Genomic DNA, 20,466 nt, shown 5'->3' with positions numbered 1-20,466 from the left:
TTTATTACCTTTAGTTTACTGCTCTCACTTGCCGCAGTGCATTTCGCTATCTGGGGCAAGTGGGACCTATGAGTATAAACAAACACAATTTTATGGGTTCATCTCACCTTGTCCAGCCTAAGATGAAATAAGCACGAAAGTCAATAACAATTGACGCGTTAAGTTATCTACAGTTGAATTATATTTTATTACCTCTATTTAGATGATGAAATTCTTGTTAAAAATGGTAAAACCTTGGAAAAAAAACAAAAGCATGTATTTTTTTATGTTTTTCTCTAAATATTTTCCATTATTTTTTTCACTTAACGCTGCATAATGAATTCTTCTGAGCATTCAGGAACCGTCCATAAAAAAATAAAATAGGGAAATGGCCTTTTCAAAATTCATGATTAAAAAAACATTTTTTAATGATCGTAAGATTATGTAAGGGAGAAGATATTAATGAAAATCTTGAAACCCCAGATTTAATTTTGGCGAGATTCATCAACTATATAATATAGTGACCAAGTTTCGAAATCTTTTATCTCTTCACTTTACGGCGCTTTTTGTATTAAAAAAAAACGAGTTTATTTAGCATGAGCTTCTAGAGTTGATTCAAGTATTTTTCCCTAGCGATTTGTTATGTGTTACGTAATTAATGCACGATACCATGAACCTTTTCTTATTTTAATCTTTAAGCATAGTCATTCATATAAGAGATTTATGATTTATGTTACCTTATTTGTTGCAACTTATATTAAGCCCTTTGAACAAAAACTCTGAATAGGTCCCACTTGCCCCGTGAAACGCAGTAATTCAAGATCTGCTTCACTTTTCATTATATGCATAATATATGGAATGTAAAATTTTTTAAACAGTTTCAATGCATGTTATTAAGTACAAATATACCAACAACGTCTTTTGGATCCATTGGAATTATTTTAAAAGTTGTGTTCTGAAATTTTTGGCATGACAAAACCAAATTAGCTCTTTTTTAGGTCCCACTTGCCCCGGGGTACCTTAATTGCGCAAAAATAAGAGAAATAATTGAATATTTTCCCACAGTTTTTGCAATTTTAAATTTTTAGGAGGTGTCCAAAATTTTAAAAACATATGTGCAATCTTTGAGATAAAAGTCCAAGTTAAATGATTATTTTTGGAAAATCAGAACTGCCATCCTTTATTTAAAAGATTTACATAGTATCTCCAAAAATAAAGTTATGTTTATTTCGAACAGATTATTTTTCAGGCAATTGTGAACGTTTATAGTTAATTTCCGATACAGTCCTTATTCCCACAGATTTCGCAATTTTAAATTTTTAGGAGGTGTCCAAAATTTTAAAAACATATATGGAATCTTTGAGATAAAAGTCCAAGTTAAATGATAATTTTTTGAAAATCAGAACTGTCATTCCTTATTTAGGAGATTTTTATAGTATCTCCAAAAATAAAGTTATGTTTATTTCGAACAGAATATTTTTTAGGCAATTGTGAACGTTTATAGTTAATTTCCGATACAGTCCTTAGAGGAATCTCAGAAGGAATTCGTGCAAGAATCGCTGGAGAAATTTCTGAAGGAATCCCTAGAGGATTTTTTGGAGAAATTGCCTTATGTATTTTGGAGGTATTTCTAAAGGAGGAATGTTTAGAGCAATCCCAAGAGGAATTCCTGAAGGAATGCCTGGAGGAACCCCTGGAGAAATTCCTGGAGACATGCCTGTAGGAATTCCTGGAGGAATCTGTATAGAAATTCCTTAAGAAATCTCAAATGGAATTTCTGGAGCAATCCCTGTATACATTCCATGGGGAATCCCTGGAGGAATCCTTAGGATCCTGTAGGAATTCCTTGAGGAATCTCTAGAGAAATTCCTTTAGGTATCTCAAGAGGAATATCTGTAGGAATCTCTGGAGGAATTCCTTGAGGAATTTCTGGACGAATCCTTTGAGGAATTCTTGGAGGAATTACAGAAAGAATTCAAGGACCAAATTCTGAGGAAATTCTAGGAGGAGTTTCTGAATAAATCCCAGAAGAAAGTACTGAAGAAATCGCTGAAATTGCAGAGGAAATCCTGAAGGAATCCTAAAAAGAGTACGCAGAGGAACTTTTGGAGCAATACCTGTAGCAGTTCCTAAAGGAATCCCTGGGAGAGTTCCTGAAGAAACCCCAGGAAGAAGCTTGAACGCAATCCCAAGAGGAATTCCTAAGGAATCTCAAAATAGTTTCTGGAGGAAGCCTTAGATTAATTCCTAGAGGAGTTTCTAGAAGAATTCAGGGAGTAATTTCTGAAGGAATTCCAAGAAGAGTTCTCGGAGGCATTTTCAAAATAATCCTGGAAGTTGTTCCCGAAAGAATCACAGAAGGAATTCCCAGGTGAATCCCTGGATGATCTTGGAGAAATTTGTGAAGAAACCCCATGATGAATCCCGGAAGCAATCCCATGAGGAATTCCTTAGGGAATCTAACGAAAGCTTTCTTAGCGAATTTCTGGAAGAATTTATGTAGGAATCCATGTATAAAACAATTGAAGAAATCCATTTCTGCAGTAATTTCTGAACGAACACTTGAAGCAATACTTGGAAGGACTCCTAATGGATTTTTTAAGGAAATTGCTGGATTAATTTTTGAATAATCTCTAGTAAAATTCTGAAGAAAAATGAAAATTTAATATTTTTGAATCGAAAGAAAAATCAAAATTCAAAAAACCGATTAATCGAAACAAAAACATCGATGTTGCGAACATCGATTTAAAATTGCCCAACGCTAAGCCACACCCAAGGTCATGCATTTGAAAAGTTATAGTGTTCTGAAGTTATAACGATCAGAAATGCATAACAAAAGCATAACATAATTATTTCAGTGGTTGATATCTATATCAAGGTTTGTTATACCACGGGTAAAAATCCGGAACCCGAAACAGGAAAAATACCTCATGATTGGGCGATAAATGTATGTTTTTATGTTATGGATATACACCATAAAAAATCGGCATGATATCATAACGAGTTTTGCCGTTTCCTATTTTTAGTACTAATAATTATAAATTTGCGGCATGAAATCCTGCCGCACGTACACTAGATCATGACGAAAATTTATGAAATCATAAAACTTATTCACGGAACTCATACTTTTAATTAATGATTTCGGTTTCATTGGCAAAAATATTCAATCCCCTTTCCATGGAAACTAGCTACAAATGTTAAACTGAATTAACTTCTAGTTCCAATTACTTGGCACCCATCAGAATGGGTGTGGAGCTCGCTCCCGTGCACGACAAACAAGATCGGTAGTCTTTGCGGCCGAGGTAACACTTTACCACCGACCGACGGACTTGGTATGAGCGCGGCGACGCATAGTCTAATGACAGTGTTCATGGAAATTTAGTACAAAGCTCGCACCCGTTTGTTTTGTTGCATTGCTTCATGCCGCTGTTTTATGGTTTTATGAGTCAGCGACATAATTCTATGACTCAGTGGCATGGTTCTATGACTTGTAGTCATGTAATCATGAAGCGACATATTTTATGATTTTATAACTTTTTCGTCATGTTTTGGGTTCCGGATTTTTACCCGTGTATATAACAAACCTTGATATAGATATCAACCACTGATATAATTATTTTATGTTTATGTTATGCATTTCTGATCGTTATAACTTCAGAACACTATAGGCCTGAAGTAATTGAAAAGCAACGTATGGTATGTAGGTATTTGGGATTTTGTTCATCTCTAAGATGGTTGTTCATTTATTATGTATGGTTTTGGAGTACTTTCAGGGCTTACTTCTGGAGATATTAAAAATATTTCTCTTATAGTTAGTTCTTCGAGGGATTTCACTAGAAGCTCTTCCAGAAATTTCTCGACGATTCTTGAATTCACACTGATGATCTTGCAGGTAGATATTCAGACATTTCTCCAAGAGCCCTAGAACAGATTTTTTCTGGACTTCCTTCAGAAATTGTAGCTGGATATTGCTTCAGCGATTTCTCCAAGGTGTTCTTCAGGAAGGCCTCCGATGGTTCCTACAGCATATGTTGGGGAATGCTTCAAAGACTCCTACGGAAATCCTTTCAATGGTTCTTTTAGGAATACCTCAAGAGATTGTTTTCAGAGAATTTTCCAACGAATCTTGAAGGAATTTCGGCAGAAAATCCTTCAGAAATTCCTCCACATATTCTCCCGGGTTACCCTCTAAGGAATCCTTCAGCAATTCTTCCGCGATTTTTTTTCTTCAGGGATTGCTCCTGAATAACTTCGATGATTTCTTTAGATATATACCAAGGATTTGTTTAAAAATCATTCCAAGTCCTACTTATACATTTCTCTAAAATAATAAATATTAATTTCCCCTTTAGGATTTCTCCAGAGGATTTTTAAGGGATTTTTAACAAATTCGTCCAATGAATCTATCTAAGAATTCCTCCAAAGATTCTCATAAGAATTCCTTCAAGAATTCTTTCTCGTAAATTTGCAACTAGTACATTAAGATTTTTATTTCAGAAATCTCTCCTAATGGATCCTTTTAAACATTTCTCCAAGTATTCAATCAAATTTTTATCCAAGAATCCCTTCAAAAATAGCTCACAGAGTTCTCACAGAATGTTAATTTTAAGAAGGGTAGAATTAGCATAAGTTAAAATACAAAGAAATAAAAATTAAAAAAAAAGTTCTCACAGAAATTCCTCTAAAGTTTCTGCAGAATTTCTTTGGGCTTTTTCGTGCCTGACGAAATACAAATACAAAATGTTCATCGGAAGAGGCAGCTCTTGGTTAATAGTTGCCGAAGTGCTTATAAAATACTAAGCTGAGAAGTAGACTTTGTCCTAGTTAGGATGTTATGCCAATTTCTTTAGAAATTGTTACGCTTGATTCATTCCTTTAGGTACTCCCCTCGGGAAAATTCAGAAATTCTTCCACGGAATGCTTCCAAGGATGCTTCTGAAATTTTTTCATGTATTAATCAAAGAGTTCCTCCAAAGCCTCCAGTGGCAACTTCGGCCTCGGCAACTTTTCAAGGATTATTATTATTATTATTATTATTATTATTAGCTTTATTAGGGAGGTTTTCAGCCCGAGGCTAGTTCATCTCCATTTAAGTATTACTCCTGGAACTCCTCCAAGGAATTCCACGGATTCTTTTAGAAGCTGCTACAATAATTTCTTAGGGAACTCCACCAAGAATTCCTTCAGAAATTCTCTCAAACAATCCTCCAGGCATTGGACTGTGCATCCTTCGTGAATTCCTCCAAGGATTCCTTTTATATTTGACACATTCTACCGTGACGTTACAACGTTTTGACGCCTTTTCTGTCAGATTTTCCACTATAACTCGTGAATTCGAGCGTAAACCCTCAAATATTTTTGCATATTCGGATTTCTTGTAAAATTTTCAATAAGTTTAAGCTTTTTGACAGTTAGTTTTCATTGGAAAAGTATGTTAAAAATGGGAATTAGTAGCGTGACGTTAAAACGTTGTAACATCACGCTACTCATTCCTTTTTTTAACATACTTTCCTAATAAAAACTAGCTGTTAAACAGATCATACTTTTTGGAAATTTTACAAGGAATCAGAATATGCAAAAATAGTTGAGGGTTTACAGTCGAATTTACGAGTTATAGTGGAAAATCTGACAGAAAAGGCGTCAAAACGTTGTAACGTCACGGTAGAATGTGTCATTTCCTCATGGATTCTTTTGAAAATTTCTCCAATTATTTCTTTAAAAATTCCGTCAGCTGGATTGCAGCTTCAACGGTTTCTCTCAAGCATTCCGTCAAGGATTTTGTATGAGCCAGTAGTAAATAATTTATTTGAGGGTCACCCTAGCACGCGGTCACTCATTCTCTGTTCTCAGGCCCGGATTAAGGATTGTGGGGGGCCGGGTCGGAGCAAATGTTGACGCCCCTCGAGGGTACAAATGCGATGAGCAAAAAAGTTGTTCCTTTGTTTTTGAGCGGTACTTGAGCAAATTTAAAAATAATGATAATGTTTAACAAGCAAAAACGGTTTTTGTGGGGGCCCCTAAAATGTGGTGTCCTGGCGGCGAAAGCTGTCGCCGCTGTTGTATATTTTACCACACATGCTGAAAACCACCCCTTTGAACCAACGAGATGGCTTCTTGGGATTATCAGGCATCTTCAGTGTGATGTGAGTTTCGTTGATCTTCTATTTCCAGACAGGCACGAATGACGCCTGTTACGTCAGGTTGCAGAACAATGTGGGGGAGGGAAAGGAAGTGATGATTACCATATCATGCCCACGGCAAACCGTACGTGGGGCACTGCAACTGGACAAGCTCATTATATACGCTAAAACCGCACAGCGTTAAAATGTGTAAGATCTACTCAGTCAAAAGTGCATCATTTCCAGACCACACCAAAAATGTTTAACAGTTACGCATTCACAAGATCAGTTCTTATATGCTTACGGATGCGATATCTAGCATAACTTATGAAAAGGGCCTATGTGCTTTTTGTAAACAAACATGTTCCAATCGCTGCCAAGCCCATCTTGATACACCTACTCACATCCATAGTTATGGCTAGTTTCCACTTCGTACGCACTGTGCAAAAAGATAGGACAAGTAATGGTCAAGTAATGATTCCGCTTCAAAATTACTTGTGCAGTTCGCAGATGGCAAGTAAGGAAAAAAGTGTAACACTTGTAACGCTTCCCGTGCGAATCAAATGGAGCTGTCACTTTTCCTTGCGGAAAAATAGTCCGCGCTATTATTCCGTAAGGAAAAGTAACGTTTCTCCCCATACTGGATCAGTTGTCAAAATTACTTGCGGAAAAAGGTGGAATTTTACTTGAGCGCTCTCCTTGGGATCTGGAAACTTAGCTTTAGCGTGGTGTGTGCTCTAGTTAATAGCGGTATTGATGAGTGTGGATGAATCGAGATGGGTCCGACAGCGATCGAAACACGTTTGTTTACAAAAAATCACTCTGGTTGTATATGTCTGTATTCTTTTTGGTTAACCAAGGTCACTAGTAATCCAAGCTAGATTGCTGTATAAGTGCTATTGTAATTTTTAAAATTTTATGGATGCAAGAGATATTTTGAGAATGTGCAATTATTACACATTTTTTTTGTGTGGTCTGAAAATTATGCACTTGTAGTAGTTTGTAGTTTCAGCGTGTAGAATGTCGGAGTGTTTTTTCGGAAATAGCTGTGTGGCAGAGGATTCATGTTAGTTCTTGGATGCCAGGCGTAAGGTGATATAGATTGTGTATGGATAACTCTGGAGATGATGCATCAGAACTCGCTGGTTGCATAACTTGTAGGCGTGAAATGATAGATTTACTACACATATAAAAATAATGAGATTTACACGTCATGTAAACTTCATTTCAGTCACGTAAAATTAATGTTGTGATGGTTTACATGATATATCATGTAAATTTGTGTTATATGTCATGTAAACACTCAGAGTCATGCTGAATTACATGATAAATAATGGAAGTTTACATGACATTTTATGAATTTTACATGATTTGTCATGTAAACTTCTGTGATATCCCATGCTCCAATTATGTGCATCATATGTCACAGAATTTTACACTCTTTTTTCGATCTGTGTATGTATTGCGGAGAAAGTAGATGGAAACATACAAAGTAGGAGGAAAGAGACGGGCCAGGGATTGAACCTAGGATCTTCTGCATACGAATCAGAAGCGATAGCCACTAAAGCACCACGACCGTCAAATTCCGCTTACTCGATTGAAAGAAAAAGTTCGAGTGTATACATATAACATTGATTTTTTTTACCTTAGCGGCATTCATGACCCCAGTACCCGAAAAGGTAATGATATGAACAAGCACACTATCGAAATGTATCACAAATAGCATGCACATATTTCTCATCTAGTCGGCAGCACTGCCCTAGCATATCTCTCACCCTTCATGAAGTGCACTCTCTTCCATTTTTTGCAACAACTTCATTCACCGAACCCGTACGGCAAGCGTCGCTCGCACACAGGAACAATGTTGAACGAACTTCTTCGAACAACCAGTTCCATCATAGCCAATATGTACATTCACGACACGTTTGACGGAGACGACGACGACGACGACGACGGTGGCGGCACGGCACGAGACACACGATTGGTTAGGTGATTTTTTATTTCGCATTTATTACCCCGCGACTGAGATGCCAGATGATTTCGATTCCACTTTCATCAGGTCTCACATCCAGCGCGCGCGTTCATGGTAATCACCGAATGATAATCGACCCAAGGCCACAGGAGGATTTCCTCACGTTCATTACGGGGCGATATTTGTATTTCCCTCGAGCACGGATTAATCACACTGACAGTCATGAAGGGGTAGTACAAACGAGCACAAAGCACTAGTAGTGAGTGGGACGTTTTGCTACAACTGTAACTAGGTACATAACAGTTGTGATGACCTGGGTAAGGTCATCCACTTTTCTCTAGGAACTGGTCCTGTGCTAGGATCCAGCAGGCGAACACACACACGAACAGCGTGAGAGGGTGGTGTACCTTTCCGGGTGGGGCCGCTTGGTCCGGTAGGGAGCCATCCGCGTCCGCAGCACCACGCGTAGTTGGCTTGCTATTAGCTTGAACATTTCGTCCATGCACTGGATTTGGCACTAATTTCGTCGTAACTACTTTGTGCACTGGGTTCTTCAAATTTCGTCTACAGCATCACTCGTCTGCGAGCGAAGTCGCACTGGTTCCACGGATTCGAGCTCAAATGATGCCTGGCATCGATATAAACAAGATGCGAACAACATGGATACAGCAAGATCGGAAAGGATTATAACAGAGCTATAGAACAGCTATACTGGCACCCAAGATCCACCTCACACACCTTTTGTACGGCGAAGGGACGTCGACACTTCCTGGTAGTAGGTATACGAGAGGGTGAACGACGAGCAACATACACACGAAAACACGCTCCCCTTGGGTAGGGTTTTTTTCGGTTCACACACGTAGCTTGCTGTGTAGGGCTATATCACAGTTGTTGAGGGTTTTAGAAGACACGTTTGTTTCTATTTTTTGGACACAACGACCGATGGACCGACCGAATTCGGATTGGATGATCTTGTAGGGTGGCGAAGGCAATAGCGCAACAACACGCGGATGTAGACGACGGCCAACCGATCGCGGTGCACACACGACTGCGGTGCGCGACTACATCGGTGGAAAAGGTACAACGCTCCAGTAGACTGGTTCATATGGTGGCATGGAGAAAACATGCGCACAACGCACAGATTCAAATTCGTTTGAAATCAATTAATAATAAAAGTGATTATTCTGATCAGTCCCAATGCATAAATTCTCCATGCGATAGCTGAGTCGTCATTGGCCAGTCAACACTTTGACCAGCATGCTGCAGTTTTGCTTAGATTAGTTAGATATTTCACCACCACTGACTGGAAGTGGCTCAATGCAATATGTACAATGTTGGTTAGCGACATGACTCCATATTTTTCCAGCATTTTTGTACTAAGTTGTACCAGTTGTAGTTGAATAAATCCAAAGCTCTACCAAACACTTCGACTCTGAAATAGTTGGCTCAGGGCCAATGAAGTCATGCGGTGCTCCAGTGAAAGCTGACTCATCAGCCAATGCATTTTTGGGAATGGAAGAATTGGACATGAACAGTTACCCATACACAAAGAACATCATGTGTTGTATTTAGCTCCTCGATTTGAGTTCGACAAGCGATGACTAACTTCGACCAAGAGTTGGCCGAAGCAAGTGCTTAATAGCAGCCTGGCTATCTGAACAGAAGTATATTACTTTACTCATTACGTGCTGCTTAAGTGCTGTTTGCACTTTGAACATAAGAGTGTAGATTACAGCCTGGGAAACGGTGCAGTGATTAGGACTGATGTAGTCTTAGCTCACGAGAGTGGATAACAGCATCAGCTCGACCTTCGAGAAGGGAGCCGTCAGTGTAACTTACGATGGCGTATGAAATACTTCTTCCTAGATAGCCAGATGTCCACTCTACCCAGGAAAGGAGTGTCGTGGAAAATGTCCTATGTAAAAATTATAAGCAATTGTAAGATCACATGGAGCTAGGACAACTTTGTCCCAACTTACCAAAAGTGAAAACAACGGGCATATGCTCTAATGAACCCGGAAACTTGGATATCGGCTAACGGAAACTCATAATGGATCCCCAATCGGGCTGGAAAAGAAACAAAAGCCACACATCAACATCCTCGTGCTCATCATTCTACCATGGATAGAGTAGAAAAATAACAGCAGCGCAAAGGCAACTAATTCGATATAGAATTTTAGAACCCAGTCAACCAGTGATCGGATAAGATGTTGAATAAGATGTCAAAGTGGAGGCGATATGCGTACATTTTACATGCGCCTAAATGGAGGCATGCACGCATATGGCCTCCACTTTATCATCTTATGCACCATCTTATACGATTACTGGTTGTCTGGGAATAGAATACATTTAGGCGCTGTACAAAGTGTAAGTGCAGCTGCCAAATGGATTCGCTCAAGCAGTGCCCTAGTGGACAAAAAAGTTGTGCATAAGATTAAGTGGTTCAAGAATGAAAAAAATGCAATGGATTTATATTCTTATTACTTTGATATTGTAATACATTGATTGTTTTTGTCGATTTAGAAGTTCCTCAAGTAAAGAACTTGTGTCTAAATTGTATTATTAATAACATAGAATTTGAAAAAAATATGGCAGATTTATGGTTTTTTTTTCTCGTTAAAAGATCATATTATAGCAAAGAAAAACATACATAAAAAATGGCCTATTTCTTCAAAATACTGCTTTCACAAATTTCGGTTTCTCTTATGTCATCCGAAAAATTTTGGTCGGAATTAAACATTTTGAGGAGGGCTAAAAATAAGATATTCAATAAATTTAAAATTTAAAGGTGAAATTAGAGTCCCCCAGAACAATTCTGAACAAAACCGATGAGTTTGACGGTTTTGTTTAATTATTTGGGTATATTTTCATCAAGTACGTTTACACTGTACACGGTGACAAAAGAAGGAAATAAAATTAGTTCCGGCCTAAATATCAAAGAAAATACAAACGCAGTCAAAGTGAAAAAGCTATGGTGGTAGCCCAACTGCTTTATTTTAAGAAAAAAAGTAGTTGCAAAACTTTTGCTAAATTCATCAGTTTTTGCGAAAGTTATTGCAATTTTTGTGATTTTATACAGTCTTGGGCAGAAGCTTAAATAAATACACCTTAACAAATTATATATCTTGCAGACTTTCGGTATAAAAGAAGGTAATGAAAAAGTCGTACTTGTCAGTTTGAAGTCTAACAACGAATGGCAGTATATTTCACCTACTTCTCTATACAGTTCTATTCTCTAAGCTATCCTCTCATCTCACTCTCGCTACTTACTCTCTTACTCTTCGCTCGATTGGGGTTGTCTATTTTATCGCCTATCGCTTGATCGTTACAACTCCTTATCCCTTTGAGAAAACACTATTTCATATTGAAAAAAAAACTAGTTCATTTTACATTCCTATTCAACTCAGAACGCGAGAAACGCAAATTCAAATGGCTTATCATAGTTAATTCATGATCACCATGCTTTTTATAAAATATCTTCATTCGAACAGTTATCCCAATTCCACTTCTTTTAATAATAAATATAGTCATCAGAAAGCATGATTCTTCTTCGATGTTCTTTTAGATCTTCTAATTTCAATATCTTTCCTCTCACCAACATTTCCGATCGCTGGGAATTCCTCCTCCCCCACAAAAATGGATGAATCGGCTGCGAAGCCATAAAAATCCGAGCTTGAATCTGAATGCAAATCTTCACTATCGTTTCGCTTTCGTTTGTTTCCTTGTACAACATTGTAGTTATCAAGTTGTATATGCTGTTCTCTGCTGTTACTGCTGTTGCTGTCATACGATGACTGCAAAATGATATTGCTTTGCTGTGCATGATTGAACTGCTCTTCATTTTCCTCTCCTTGAAAATCCAAACGTTTACAGGTTTCCGGCGAGAAACAGGCAAGGTTTTCAACTGGCGCTTGTGTGCCAAAACAACCTTGCTGCCAACAGTCACTCTTCACCTGCAGAATCGTTTCTTCCTCCTTCAGCATGTTGACTCCAATCTCCGGTGTTGCAGGTGTGATGAATGTATTCCGCCATCCCGAGTAAAAAATGTCCAACCATGTGCGTCCCATCCCGGGTAGACGAGAATATCTAAATCATATCTCAAATCTAACACTTTTTGCTGTCATAGCTCGATGTGATTTTGATGAGTTATTCAAAAATCTAATGAATATCGCACGAATAGCTCAAAGTGATATGATAACAGTTTTTGTTCTTGTTGAAATAGCTGAAAATTTCTACATAAGAACAAGTTTAGCTCTTCTGCACGAAATGGAACACATACACCCATAGAGATGGCTCAATGTTAGTGAAATGCCATGTGCCCCTTTCTGAGCTGTTGAAACGAAGAACCCTATGCTCTTATTTCCATGTTGTTTACAAGAGCGAGCCACAGTTGAGTAGCAAGCATCGCCGCCTGTGAATCCTAAGGTCGTTGGTTCGATGCTGGATGCTGACATGGTTTTATTTATTTTTTTCTAGAAAAAAGTGATTTTGCCATTATTTCTGTTCTTTTACCTCTTATATCAATCAAATCAGTTTTTGCTCTTCAGTAATTCAATCAATCATAACTGAATTTGCTATTCATGAGATTTTTCCACCTACTCGGGATGAGTGGTGTAAAATCATTCTGACATTTCAGGACCACTAAATTAAGCTTTTGTCTCTTTGATCCTAGCTGAGCTGTGACTTCTACCTTACCCAAAACTTTCAATCCGTTAACGTCAATAACAACTAAACGTTGAGTACAAGGCTTAATGGACAGGTTGCCAAAATAAGTCACAAAAAACTCCTGAGATATTACGCTCATGGCGGATCCACAACCAATTTCTATTGTCAGTCATCTACAAAACATGGATTATTGATTCTATTAATCGCTGAAATCATCATGCAGTGCATGTCATCGTCAGAGTCGGAATGACTGTCATTTTCAATATCTTTTTTCAATTGCCTAATCAAACCGGATGTCCCTGGCTCTGACTCTTTAGCGGAATCTACAAATTTAACACTGGACTCAAATTTATTCTTACGAGGACTGTCTCTTCTAAGCTTGTAACAATATTTCTTTATATGTCCTCTCTTTTTACAATAAGAGCATAAATATGATTGTCTACCAAAATCATTACTTCTTCTAATCTCTTAAATTATCTCTGGTGGCAAATGGTCTATCTCGACTATTACTTCTGCTTCTATTCCTAAACATGGGTTTTGGAGGGGTTGGACGATCTGACTTACGACCTAGCCGCGCGACTACCGCAATTCGCCTGTCATCATCTTTCGTTATCTGATTTGCGCCTTCTGCAACCCATTCTTGGTTTACTATTATTTTCTCCGCTTTGGCTGTCGTAAGATCATCCTCATCAAACAATCGTTTTTGTAACTGTCTATCATTTATTATACCAATATCTAACATATCTCGAATTGCTCGATCCTTAAACGCCCCAAAATCGCATTCTTCCGCTAAATGTTTAACGTCCAAAACAAAATCAATTGATTTTTCATATTGCCCTTGCCTTCTGGTCCAGAATTTGTAGCTATGGATTACTTCTGACTCTTTTCTGTCATATCTTTTCTTAAGCATTTCAACTATATCCTTATAAGCCAAATCTTTGAAATTTTGTCCCGGAAAAAGTAGCTTCAATTGTGAATAAACTTCTGTGCCACACACAGCCAAAAATGACGCTTTGTACCTGTCTTCCGTATAGTTGTTATGAACAAACAACCACTCTAATTGTTCAACATATTGGGCAAAAGGAATGGTGCCCGGAATAAACGGGTCGCATGTTGTTGTAAAAGACATCATGATATGACTAGATGATACAAAATACTCCAGTAAACTCCAATTAAAGCACCGAAAAGGAGAACCCGGTAAATCGAAAATAAATGCAGCAGCACCAATCAACAGCAACACTCCAATCAACAGCAGCACTCCAATCAACAGCAGCAGCATCTCCAATAGCAGCAAAATCCAGCAGTCCAACAGCTCTAATTATCCTCCAACTTGAATTCTTCCAATGAATTGCAAAAGCTGGCAACACTTGCTTCGATGCACCAACTTGCACTAACTGCACCGAAAGGTCACCTACTTGAGCACCATCCACTATCACTCAGTTGGTGTGACGTGTTATTCTCAATGTCTCCTGATTTTCACTCACTACCGTTGGAGAACTCAACCACTCACTCTGCTTTCAATCTACCACAGTAGACTCCTCTTTGCACCGTAGAACACTGCTGGTATGAAGAAAAGGTCGATGAACTAGATGATAAAAAAAAAACTTCTCCACACAAAAAGATGCTGGAACAAAAGACGCTCGCAAAATGGAGTCGACAGTACTATGCTTTTCGCTATAAATTTTATAATCTTTCTAGGCCAAAATCCATGTGCTATAAACTTTTAAATATGAAATTTTGCATAAATGCTGGCCAAATCACTATATTTTCTTAAAAATCCGAAATTTTGCTCCAGCCACCAATGCTCCAAAAGGCAAGCCAAAATCTTTTGTTCTTCAGCCGGCTCACCACGATGTATTTGGCAAAATAGGAACTCGATTTCAATATTTGCACCAAAATTTAAAAAAATCTGGTTGATCCACTGCACGCTTTCACGGTAATTCACTAAATCGCATATTATTTTCACTTACTAAACTTTATTCTCGCCGATAGTTAATATATCTTGCAGACTATCGGTATTAGCGGAGGTAATGAAAAAGACGTACTTGTCAGTTTGAAGTCTAACAACGAATGGCAGTATATTTCACCTACTTCTCTATACGGTTCTATTCTCTAAGCTATCCTTTCATTTCACTCTCGCTACATACTCTTTACAGCCTATCGCTTGATCGTTACAATAAAAACAAAAAAAAAACACACTTAAAACATTTACGGACCATGTTACCCTACTTCCCCCTGACAAAAAAAAAATGAAAGTCGGTCAGATATCATTTTCGAGAAAGCGCACTAAACCTTAAAAATTTCAACTCTATCGGAGAACATCGGCACAATATGGGGTTACGGCTCTCGCAAACTGGATCCGCAAAAACTAAATAATTACGTTTTTACAGAAACTTTTCTATTTTTTTTTTTTTAATTACTCAATAGACCGTTTAACGGATTCTTTCTTATTGTCTCACTACTTACCCAGGCATTAAGCCAGAAATTTTTCAATATTTTTGTTTTTCTGAAGATTAGTTCAACACTATTTTTCAGAAACAATTTCAAAACTGTATGGGATTTTCGGCAAATCCTACTCAAAGATTCATGCGGAAAATCAACCCTTACCAATTCTCAAAAAAAAAATTCAAGAAAATTTAAATATAGTGGTAGTTAAAATACGCGATCTGTCAAAGGATAAGCAAATCAGGGTGGAATTATAAGTTGGATAAATTTCATGAAAATCATGTCAGAAAATCATTGATTTCTTCAGAAAAATTTCTACACACTTAAAAAAATCATGTAAATTTGCATCACTTGGTTGCACATATGCAAGCGGCACATATGACGTAAATTTAAAGGCCCAGGTGACGTAATTTTCTGTCCCATTTAACTGAATTTTTCGTCATATGAAACGTAATGATGCACGATTCACAAATTGTTTACGTTACATTGAACTCAATTTCACAAGAATGACGTACACAGATAAAAATAATGAGGTTTACACCTCATGTAAACTTCGTTTTAGTCATGTAAATTTAGTTTTATGACGGTTTACATGATATATCATGTAAATTTGTGTTATATGTCATGTAAATACTCAGAGTCATGCTGAATTACATGACATATAATGGAAGTTTACATGATATTTTATGACTTTTACATGATATGTCATGTTCTGTGAAATCCCACGCTCCAATCATGTGCATTATATTTCACAGCAATTAACACTATCTTTTCGATCTGTGTATTGTTAAGTCAAAAGACATATAAATTAACGTCATTAAATTGCTTCCGTTCTGTGCAATAAATTTACGTCACGAGTAGTACTGATGTTTTCGTAGTGTAGCCGAATGAACTACTAGTCATTCGGCTCAGGAATAATATTAACACACTTAATGTGTCACACTATGCATTGAAATGGTGTCTTCGAAGATGCTTCAGGATATTTGAAAGTCTTTTAGAAAAAATACACTGAGAGTATTATTCATCGCGGATCTATGTTAGAAAGCAGATAACTTCAATTTTCCAAAATCTTTACCCTTCGATTTGTTCAAGTATTTTTTTTTTTTTGAATCTGATTTCCACCCTTAAAATTTGCCAAGTAGCCCAGTCAAATGTTTCTAACTATTTTTTCTCGAATTTTTATTTTTCATCGATTGGGAAAAAGTGAAAGAACCCATTTTTTAAGATTTTCTTATCATAAATATATTCAACGTACAAGTTCCAATGAAAAAACTTTTCATGTTTTTAGAGAGACGAACCAGCCAAGGGCTGAAAATCTCTCTAATAAAGACAAATCAATCAATCAATTTCATGTTTTTTTTCCTACATCTAACCATACTTGAGTTACAGCGTTTTGAATTCAAAAAAATAAGTAAAAAAATTGGACCTTGTAAAATGTTATTCGAGACGGTCAGAAAATTCACATATCTGAGAAATAATTGAACCTTTTTTTTTATTTTTCGGATTTTCTGTAAAAAAAGTATAGTTGTTCTTTGGAACTTGTACTATAAGGCTATAAGTCAGCTTTCTACATAAAAGTAATAAAAAAAATCGGAGGGTAAGGTTTATGGAATTTAAATTACATATATGACATATAACATAGATCAGCGAAGAATAATACTGTCAGTGTATTATCTAAAAGTCCTTCAAATATCCTCAAACATCTTCGAAGACATCATTTCAATCAAACAAACCGTTTTCGAGTTATAAGTTTTTGATGAAGAAAATTGATTTATAAGTGAAGTGATGTGGATGGAATGCATTTAGTCCATTTACTGTATTTTCCTATTCGAGAGTTCGAAGGCACGCTGCTGCCACCTGGAAAAAGTTTAGAAAGTCAATTTTAAAACGGGTTGGTGTACGAGATTAGAAATTCAATAAGCAAACTTTTTAGCATGAAATTTTGATTTCAAAGTTTTTCCCAGATTAGGTACTGATTTTGTAAAAAATGAAGTTTCTTAACCCGTACATCAATCAATTTTTAATTAAATAATGTTTTGCTTTTTTAGAAGCTTTTTAAAATTGACTTCCTATGCTTCCCCATGTTAAAAAATCGGTGCTTCACGCACATGATCAACTGTGGTAATTTGCTTCGTAGTCCCCAATACTTTGCAAACCTTTCAAACAGTACTAAAAATGTGAACACCAAAGGTTGCAGCCTTTCTCCATACATAACATGTCTCGAATTCTAAACCCGCCTAACGTACAATATGACGATTACCTTGGAATAAGTAGCAGCGTCTTGAAGCGCCTTGTGCTGAAGACGCAAGTGGTCCGTACAAACAGGTCCATCATGACGGTGTGAGTTTGGGGCACTTTCTTTCTCTCGCACACTATACTCCTCACCGGTTACCGTAAACCGCGACGACGACGACAACGATAACGGTCGATGTTTTGAAGAAACGTGGGTGATGTGTTGTAGAAGGTAGGTAATAGCACCACCAGGTTCGTTCGACTTCTCTCTCTCTCTTTCTCTCTCTGTGTTTGCGCTAATACAAACGCTGTTGGCCCGCGGTGGAGACCGGTTGTGATAAGAGCGGGAGCTATTCGGCTCTTGTACTGTGTGCGTGCGTGGGGTGGCGAAGGTTTGCGTCTCCGCTCGCTTGAGGGGAGCAAACAGGTGTCCAACTGTAGACGGAGCTGCTGTATAGGGCGATTGTTTGTTTTGATTTGGATTTACGTGGGAGAGTGGGTGGTGATTGGGGAATTGAGAAAGAGAAAACATTTTCACGGTCAGTTTTGTTTTGGAAGGGTACATGTTTATGACTCTATTTAAATACACACATTCTTCGGCAATTAGCAGCTTTCTGGTTTATGGACGTGATCCGCAAATAGTCTGGTGCATTTGAGCGAATGCACTTGCTTACTGGTTATAATACAGAATGGAAATACCTATTAACTGTTTACAAAAAAAATTGTACGAATCGAAATAAAAATTAGATCCTTGTGTACATTCTGATGAAATTTATTGTGATTATGCGACATACAGAACATCCCCTACTAATTTGTATGGAGTAGAATAACGTACAAGAAAATCAGTAATTTTTGCAATTATTAATTGATTTCTACAGGCAGCCGGCAACGGTGTTTTGGTGAAAGTTCAAGGATTCGAAGATCAAATAGATGGGGACACATGGTAGTCTGTTTTTGCCCAAAGACAATCAACTCAAACACTCTACAAACTTCTGTTCATCGTGTACGGAAGGGTGCTTCAATGAATGATTTTCAATTAACTTAACGTACATATGTATGGTATACTAAATATATCCTAACAATGCTTATAGCTACGGGATTTTGTACAAACCCCAAGTAACACAACTTGTTACATAATAGTTTAAAATTCACTTTTAGTACTTATTCAGAAGTATTGTTCGTATTATATTGACTTAATATCGAACACTTACAACATCAAAACTGCGCAAAAAATGGCGGCTTATAAAACATCTTACAATTTATATAAGATGCTTTCTAATGCACTAATATGGCATCTGCAGTACATCCAAGCCAACACTTGTATAATTGTTGTTCATAATCAAGCTATTGGTCAACAATAAAAACTTGCAAAATTCTTTTATAAATCAATATTTTTTGTTAGTTGGGATTAGGCTGCTTTCATGTGAGATAACTTACAGAATGCATTTATACGTCATTTCATACGCGTATGTTGAGATTACGCTAATTCTATGTGATATAACTTACTTTTAAACAAACAAATGAAATGAAGCAATGCGTAGCTTAGTAACTGACAGAAAAGAAAATTTAAAAAAAAAACAAAACAAGTGTGTTTTAAAATAATTTATTTTGTTTAACCAGAAAAAAATATTTGTATGTTATGTATGCAAATAGCAAAGGCTTTTGCTAACTATTCAGATATCATATTCGGAAATGGGGTTTACTCAGTGGTGGTAGTAAAGTTTTACGTGCGGTTCAAGATTTATTGTGAAACCTCTATTTTTACTTCCCAATAAGTCTCAAAACCATTTCTTCAACATGCGCACGTCAAAAAAATTTATTATGTTTTGCAACAAGCATTACAACACTAAAATAATCAATATATGACTTAATCTCTTATGAGATTAGATCTGCCAAATGTCAAAATATTGTTTTAAATCTATCGCGATGTTCAATTTGTTGACAGTCAAAATCGCCGTCGATCTTTTTTAGTTTCCGCGCCCGCGGCTAATAGAATGAATGTTATAATCTCGACGATTTGCTTGGTGAACGCCTTGGAAAAATCCGCGAGTGTAAATCAATATTTTGTGATAATGCAGCCAGCAGCACAGAGGTGCTTTGAATGACGGCTGAGCATTTCGGATCTCTGAGTCAGAGTTCCGAAGCAGATCGCGTCCACTGACTGCGGCAGTTTATTCGGTACAACTATCGCTACAGCGCCTGTTAACAGTTCCCAAATATGCCGAAGTGGGAAAAAGAGCCTCACCAGTTACTGTATGTAAACGAATCCACGGTCATTGTTGATCTACCAGTAGTGTGTAGATCTCAGGTTGATTTTGGTTGATCGTCCGTACCGATTGGGTTCAAACTGCTGCAGCTCTACACGGAACCGCCAAACTACCCAAAATTGAGTTCTTTTGACGCAATTCCATAGCTCGGCCGAATAAGCCAAAATTTGAGTAAATCGATTAAACTCACGCTAGGTAGATTGCCTTTACCCCCAGCTAAAAATATACTCAAGAGTAGGTAAATTCAATCTAAGACCCCCCTCATTCAACTCAATTTTGAGTAAACCGACATTTACCCTCAATTGGCTTATTGGGGTCACGGACCCCCTTTGGGTAGATGCATTTTTGTTTGTTTTTGGCATCATTGGTGAGCCAGAGAGGGAAAACAACCTAACTTTGGGTAACGAGTTTATTCGATATACTCAATTTTGAGTAAAATCGACCCAAATATTAGGTAATTGGGATTTCCCGTGATAGTCTTGTGGGTAGAGCAGAAAGATGAGCGGATGTGATGTAGTGATGGAATATTAGAAGAACGGAACCTCGGAACGGAAGAACGGAACCTCGGCAAGATAGTAACATTCTGTCTTGGTTACAATCACTTCCTGGTTATGGATTACATAGTTCCGGATTTCACCATCACGACTTTGGTTAAATATATCGCAAAATTCATGCCAACTACGAAGGTACAATCTTCGACAAAATTGCTTCGGACTATAAGCGCTTCCAGGTGATGGATGGCATAGTTCCGAATTTCATCATCACTAACACTTTGCTCAAGCAATCA

The 20,466-nt window shown here is 37.4% G+C and overlaps 1 protein-coding gene across 6 annotated transcripts in view; it reads right to left on the bottom strand.

The window, feature by feature from the left end:
- The window catches only part of LOC109398703 (nocturnin), a 169,661-nt gene that overhangs the window by 33,838 nt on the left and 115,357 nt on the right, over positions 1–20,466 (bottom strand). Inside the window, exon 2 of one of the 6 annotated variants that reach the window (XM_029859199.2) lies at positions 17,441–17,862. The exons of 2 other annotated variants lie outside the window; for them this stretch is intronic. In XM_029859199.2, coding sequence (XP_029715059.2) covers positions 17,441–17,514 — 74 coding nt within the window. In that variant the 5' untranslated portion in view covers positions 17,515–17,862. Of the gene's footprint in view, positions 1–8,477; positions 8,772–8,808; positions 9,144–17,440; positions 17,863–20,466 lie in introns of those variants that run through there. 3 more of the 6 variants (XM_029859201.2, XM_029859202.2, XM_029859196.2) reach the window with 3 other exon arrangements.

Source organism: Aedes albopictus, chromosome 2 (genome assembly GCF_035046485.1).
Source record: "Aedes albopictus strain Foshan chromosome 2, AalbF5, whole genome shotgun sequence".
In the NCBI taxonomy this organism is placed as follows: domain Eukaryota; kingdom Metazoa; phylum Arthropoda; class Insecta; order Diptera; family Culicidae; genus Aedes; species Aedes albopictus.
Note: the sequence above shows the minus strand (reverse complement) of the source record. Positions and strands in the feature narration are given on the sequence as shown.